The sequence below is a fragment of the Pteropus alecto genome, unplaced genomic scaffold (assembly GCF_000325575.1).
Source record: "Pteropus alecto unplaced genomic scaffold, ASM32557v1 scaffold45, whole genome shotgun sequence".
NCBI classification, from domain to species: Eukaryota; Metazoa; Chordata; class Mammalia; order Chiroptera; family Pteropodidae; genus Pteropus; species Pteropus alecto.
In genome coordinates this window covers 31,005,918-31,012,460 of record NW_006442491.1, presented here as the reverse complement: position 1 = coordinate 31,012,460, position 6,543 = coordinate 31,005,918, and the positions used below count along the sequence as shown (strand labels likewise).

The following is a 6,543-nucleotide window of genomic DNA, read 5'->3' as shown; positions in this document are numbered from 1 at the left end:
TCCTAATCCGAGAGGCCTTCTCTGACCACCTTTCTAAAGCAGTGGTCCCCAGCCTTTTTGGCATCATGGACGGGGGCTCCTACAATAACATAATGCCTGATGATCTGAGATGATGCTGAGGCGGTGATGCTAGCGCTGGGGAGCGGCTGCAAATACAGATGAAGCTTCTTCGCTTGCTTACCCGCCACTTAACCTGCTGTGCAGCCCGGTTCCTAACAGGCCACAGACTGGTTCTGGGCCACAGCCCCGGTGTTGGGGACCCCTGTTTTAAAATGTCATCATCTGCTATGCACTAACTATCTTCCTTAGTTCACTTTGGTTTTCTTCTTGAAACTTGTCAGTAATCGACACATATTTATTTCTTTATCCGTGTACTTGTCTTTCTTCCCCCACTGAATTATAATCTCACCAAGGGTATGGAATTTGCTCACTGCTGTGTCCGCAGAGCCCTGAATGCACCTCGAGCACTGCTGTCCAGTAGAACTTTCTGCACTCTTAGAAATGCTCTACGTTTGTACATTAGCCAGTGGTCACATGTGGCTCTCAAACCCTTGAGACTGAGGAATGTGATTTTAAGTCTGATTTATTTTTTATTTTTTGTTTTTTTTTTAGGCGAGGCAACTCTTGGTTGACCTCACAGATTGCAAGGACCTTGTTAGCTTGTAATTCCTTATTTTTTTATTTTTTCTACCTCACAGATTGCAAGGACCTTGTTAGCTTATAATTCCTTATTTTTTATTTTTTGCACCTACCACACCTGATCTTCCTAGGTGGTCTCCCATCCAAGTACTCACCAGTCTCGATCCTGCTTAGCTTTTGAGATCAGATGGGGTCAGGCTTATTCAGGGTAGCATGGCCGTAGACGTAAGTCTGATTTAATATTAATTGATTGAACAATGGCCATGTATTGGAGAGCACAGGCCTAGGGCAAAAGCAGCACTTAGTGAATGTTTCTTGAGTGAATGCTGAACAGTCATGAACCTCTTTTGCCTGTTTCTGCATCTGTGACATGAGCATAAGCTCACACCTCTTGGGTTGTCATGAGGATTAAATTCGAATGGCGCCTGCATGTAGTGAGTGCTGTATAAATGCCAGGGATTGGTTAGTCTCTACCATGAAGCTTATAGTTGTGGGTGAAGGGACAGAGAGAATGACTCGATTCTTACCTGTATGCATATTGTCCTCTGTCCCCTGTCCTGGCATCTCTTATCACCTCTCAGTTGCTGAGAGGAAAGGCCTTTCCTGGCATTTGCTGGCCTTGGTGGAGGTCAGGCCCTGGGAAGCACTGTCCTCTCTACCCTGCCTCCGCCTCCTCAGTCTCCCCTGCTGCTGCTCTTATGCAAGCCTCAAAGGGGCCCCTCAGTCCCCAGCCTGCTAGGTTCTCCAACTCTGAAAAGCCCTAGAAAAACTCTTTAGCCGGATCTTATCAGCTTTGACACGGGCTGGCCACATAAACTCATTTTCGTCAGCTTCAAAGGCTGAGAAGTATTGCAGTTTGGCCGCAAGGCCAGCATAAGCCTCAGTACCAGGACTCAGCAGTTTAGAGGCCGTGAGGGCAGAGCACTTACCTCAGAAAGAACCGGAAACATCACGGGCCCCGGCCCTTTTGCTCAGTCCTCATCCCCCACACCAGCCCTCGGAGAGGCGTCTCCATGTTGAAATCGTTTCTTCCCTTTGAACCCGTGGAAGTTAACAAAATAAATGAAAAAGGGAAGAATAAATTGAGAGTTTTCTTCACTACTCAGAGTAAATTGGTTTTCCATAGCCATGGTGCCGTGGACATTTTGGGCTGGATAATTCTCCGAGGGCTGTTCTTGGCATTTTGGGATGTTTAGCAGCATCCCTGGTCTCTATCTGCTAGATGCCAGTCTCCAGACACAGCCAAGTGTTCCCAGGGTAGGCAAAGTCACCCCTGCTGGAGAATCTCTAGGCTGGAGAGAGGAGCCTTAGAGCCATCTACTCTTGCCCCTTAATGCTTTAGGTGAGAGGAGTGTCCTGGGTTGGGACAGAAGTAACCCAGGTCACACGGTGAGTGAGGTGTGGAATCTGGGTCAGGACTCCCTGCTCAGTGCTACGTGTGGTCCCTGTCCCCCCAACCTCAGTCCCAGAGAGCCCGGAAACCCTTGGATCCTGAGCTCTTCAAGCGGGGAAATTGGGACTGTCCCCTGCCTGCTCACGTGCACTTCCTCCTCTCCGCAGAGACCGTGATTACCACCTGAAGACCTACAAGTCGGTGCTGCCTGCGAGCAAGCTGGTGGACTGGCTGCTGGCTCAGGTGCGAACTCCCTCCAGGCTGTCGTCTCGCTCTCTCCAGGGCCGAGGGCTGAGATGTGGGCCTTTGAGGTTTTTCTCTTTGTTAACGTTTTGTTATTTTTCACTTGTAGTGGAATACGCATAGCAGTACCATCTTAACCATTTTTGAGGGCAGGGTTCAGTGGCATTAAATACTTTCATGTTGTCATGTGGCCATCCCCACCATCCGTCTCCAGAGCTCTTTTCATCTTGCAAAATGAAAACTCTGAACCTGTTAAACACTAACTCCCCATTCCTCCCTCCCCCAGCTCCTGGCAGCCACCCTTCTACTTTATCTCTGTGAATTTGGCTGCACTAGGCACATCTCAGTGGAATCATACAGCATTTGTCTTTTGTGCCTGGCTGATTTCACTTAGCATAGTGCCCTCAGGGTTGATCCGTGTTGTAGCATGGGCCAGAATTTCCTTCTTCTTTAAGACTGAATAATATTTCATTGGACCGATAGACGACATTTTATTTATTAATTCACCAGTCAACGGACACTTGGGTTGCCACCACCTTGAGGCTTTCCGTTGTAAAACTGGGACAGTCCTCGGCAGACTGGGGCAAGTTGGTCTCATTCTGGCGCCACTCTGGAGCCTCCATGTGGAGCTCGCCAAGTTATTCCTTTCACATAGTTCCCAGTGGGCAGAGGCTGGGCGGAGGCTGGAAAATCTATTTGTTAATTTTGCTGCAGCTTCTCAAAGGTGTTTTTTTCCATCAGGGTGCGGGGGACACTCCTGTCTGCCTGGCTCTTGTCCTTTATGGCTCCTGTTCGTGGGGTGCTTGCTCTGGGCCAGGCGCTGGCAGGGCTTTGTGCGTTATCTCAGTGAGTCCTCCAGCCCATTTACAGATGGGGGAACTGGGGCCCAGAGAGGCCGAGTGCCTGGTCCAGGGGACACAGCCTCGCAGCAGCAAAGCTGGGACTCAGAAGGGCCTGTCTCACCTGCTTGTCCCTCCGTTCCGCAGACTTTTCAGGGAGCCTGCAAGAATGTTCATGTGTAGGCTGTGAAAAGAACGTATTGGCTCCAAAGATGAGGAGGCAGCTGCAGAATCAAAGTGGATAAGTGTTTAAACATTTACAGCTTTATGTCAGCCTCATTCATTGTTAAATTTGGTGTTCATAAAAACCTCCTTCCATTTGAAAACAATTTGCTGGTTGGATTTTCTCATGTTGCATAAATTCCTGATGATTGTCTAGAGATCATAGCAAATCTGTAAAGTAATTGTTTCTTGGTGTCAAATAACTTCGAAAACAAGTTTAGAAAAATCCTTGAAAAAAAAAATTTCAAGCCAAAACATATTTAGTGTAGGATGTGGGTACATTTTGTTCTGTTTGCTATGATCTGGGACCCTAAGGCCTGAAGATGTCTTGAAATGACCCTGGGTTCGAATTCAGATTTGCACGTCTGGGAAGCGCAAAGCACCTAACCACTGCGCGACACTGCCCTCTCCTTAGGATCCCCTGAAACCAGCCGAGAGCTTTACTTACAGCCAGGCAGACCTCTGTTCAAATCCTAGCTCTGCCACTTCTTAGCTGAGTGGTCTTGGACAAGCTGTTTAATCTCTCTGTGCCTCAGTTTCCACACCTGTAAAAAGCTAAAAACAATATCTTCCCCTTTAGATTTTGAGGATGCAATGAGTTAATCACTTACAGTGCTTAGAAGGAAGGGCACCTAGCACACAGTAAAAGCTCGGTAAATGTAACTATTACTATAATTCCTTCTCTCCTTCACAATGGATTCAGGGGGCTCAAAAATTCAGGCAGTAAGGAAGGCGGAGGAAATTGCGGAGGGATTCGGGGGTGCAGGAATGGTAAGACCAGGAAAGCAACAGCCAGGGGGTGGGGAGGGCACCATCTGCACAGTCCTGCCTTCTGAATTTGCTGCAGCGACAAGTGAGGGGTGACATGTGGTGTTTTCTTTCGTGGTTTAGGTTCTTTGGTCAAAGCCCAGACAGGCCTGGGTTCAGGGCTCTCTGACGCGGCCTTTCTCACCGCTTCGGACCTTTCTGTGGCCTGAGGTGCATATTGCCTTAAGTGATGAATCCCAGGCACGGGCCGGGGGTGGGGCGGGTCACTGAGATGGCGAGAAGTCAGTGGATCCGAGACTGGAGATGGAGGGCACAGGATGCATTGCTGTGGGGTGGGAATCAAGGACGAGTCTGGGGGTTTGGGTGCGACGGGTGGCTGGTAGTATCATTTACCGCGACGGGATGATGGGGGAGGAAAAAAAGTTCCTGCCCTCATGAATCTTGAATTCTGGTAAGAGGCTGGGGAGACATTTAATAAACAAGAACAAGAAGTAAAGTATATGACATGTTAGCCGGTGCTAGGTGCCAGCATGGTGGTGGGGACAGAGCACGTGGGAGCTGCAGGGGAATTCACCCTTCAAACGGGTGGGGTGGTGCAGTTTTCACAGTGGCTCAGAGAAGGCGGTAATGAGCAGGAACATTTGAACAGAGACCAGAGGGAGGAGGGGAGCGAGCAAGGGGGACGTCTAGGAATGGAGCCTTCTCTGACGGGACAGGAACCCAGAGGCTCGGTGTGCGGTGAGCTTGGTGTGTCCGAGAGCAGTGAGGAGGCCAGAGCAGCTGGCGAGGCGTGCGTGGTGGTGGTGAGTGGCCAGTCACATGGGGCCTCGTAGGCCATTGGAGGGCTCCGGCCATTGCATGGCTCTGAGCACAGGACGGACGGCATCTGACTTTGGTCAGGTGAGACCCCTCTGACTGGACGTGAAGCATGGGCTGTACAGGGACAAGGCTGGCAGGAGGAGTCTGGCAAGGAGGCAACTTCAGAACTCCAGGCGGGGTGCATGGTGCCTGAGAACTGGGTAGCAGCAGGGAAGGTGGGAGAAGTGGTCAGATTCTGGATTTTTTTGAAGATAGACCCAGCAGAGTTTGCCAGTGGTTGGATGGGATGTGGGAGGTGAGAGATAGGGGTCTGGGATGCCTCCAAGGTCTTGGCTGAGCTGGGGAGGCTCAGGACTGTGTCCCGGAGCACTCAGTAAGGAGAAGGAACCAGCGAAAGCATCCTCAGCATTGGTTTCTCTTTGGTGATTGGTGTTTGGCATGGCGGTGGCCAGTGCTGTCAGGGAAGCCGTGGTCCTGGCTGAAGGCCCCCTGGAGTAGTAGCCTGAGTCATGGTCAGATGTTCCTGAGGATACTCCCCACACAGCATCCTGTCGCAAGTGGAGGCCGGGGGAGGATGGCGGAGTGAAGGATGCAGCTGACCACGAAACGCATCTACCCACTTCAGCAGACCTCCATGGCTTGGCTCTGTCTGGGGACACGGTGAAGCTAATTGGAGCTGACACAGGAGGAAGACTTCCGAGAGGTTGACTGAGAGACAGCTGGCATCCGGCTCTGGGTCAGGGAAAGGGGAGGGGGGTGTGGGTGTGGGTTTTTCTTGATGGAGGGAGGTTGGCAATGTGATTGTGACCTTGAAGACTGGTTACAGCGAGTCTTCCCCACCTTGTACCTTAGCCGGACAGTCAAGAAGAAAAGATAATTTTGTAGTTCGGAAGGATTCTGTTGCTTCGAACACATCTTCATTTCTAACTTCTAGGTCATTTTGCTCCTTGAAATAAAATGTGGATTGAAACCCACTGGATCAGCTAGAAATGCTTTTGGCTGCACATAGTAGGAAACCTGACTTAGGCAGTAAAGAATTTTTTTTCTCACATAATAGAAAATCTAAATTATACAGTAAGGACATTTTCCTCTCACATAACTAGACATCCAGAGTTCACAGTCCTAGGGCTCAGCAATGCTACTTACACCCAGGCTCTTTCCAGCTTCCTGTTCTGCTGTTTGCCTCATAGTCGTAAGATGGCTGCCACAGCTCCAGGCATCACATTTATGTAGAACCGAAGCCAAAGGCAGGCAGCAGGGACAGTAGGACAGAGCTTTCTCATTTTGTTTATTGGGGGAGAAAATTTCCCCCAGTCTCTCCCCTTCCCCAGTGGCTTCCCTTTAGGTCTCATGGGCCAGATGGGTTCCTCAGGTACCCTTAAATCACTCCCTGAAGAAGAGAACAGAGATTGCTGAGAGTGGCTTAGCATTCTGCAGAATTCATCCCGTGAGGATGGGAGAGGGGCTCCCTCCCCACTACTTGGACTAATCAAATTTCTTTGAACTCTGAGGATAAGGTGGGTCTTAGCCCTTTGATAGACAAGCTATGCTCTGTGTGAGTTCTGATCCCCTCTGTGTATTATCTCCATTTTACCGATGAGGAAACTGAGGCTCAGGTTA

At 49.9% G+C, this 6,543-nt stretch overlaps 1 protein-coding gene across 1 annotated transcript in view; it reads left to right on the top strand.

Annotated features, from left to right (window-relative positions):
• The window catches only part of PREX1 (phosphatidylinositol-3,4,5-trisphosphate dependent Rac exchange factor 1), a 184,816-nt gene that overhangs the window by 136,004 nt on the left and 42,269 nt on the right, over nt 1-6,543 (top strand). Inside the window, exon 15 of the mRNA XM_025039736.1 lies at nt 2,200-2,275. Within this exon, the coding sequence (XP_024895504.1) occupies nt 2,200-2,275 (76 nt within the window). The remainder of the gene's footprint in view (nt 1-2,199; nt 2,276-6,543) is intronic.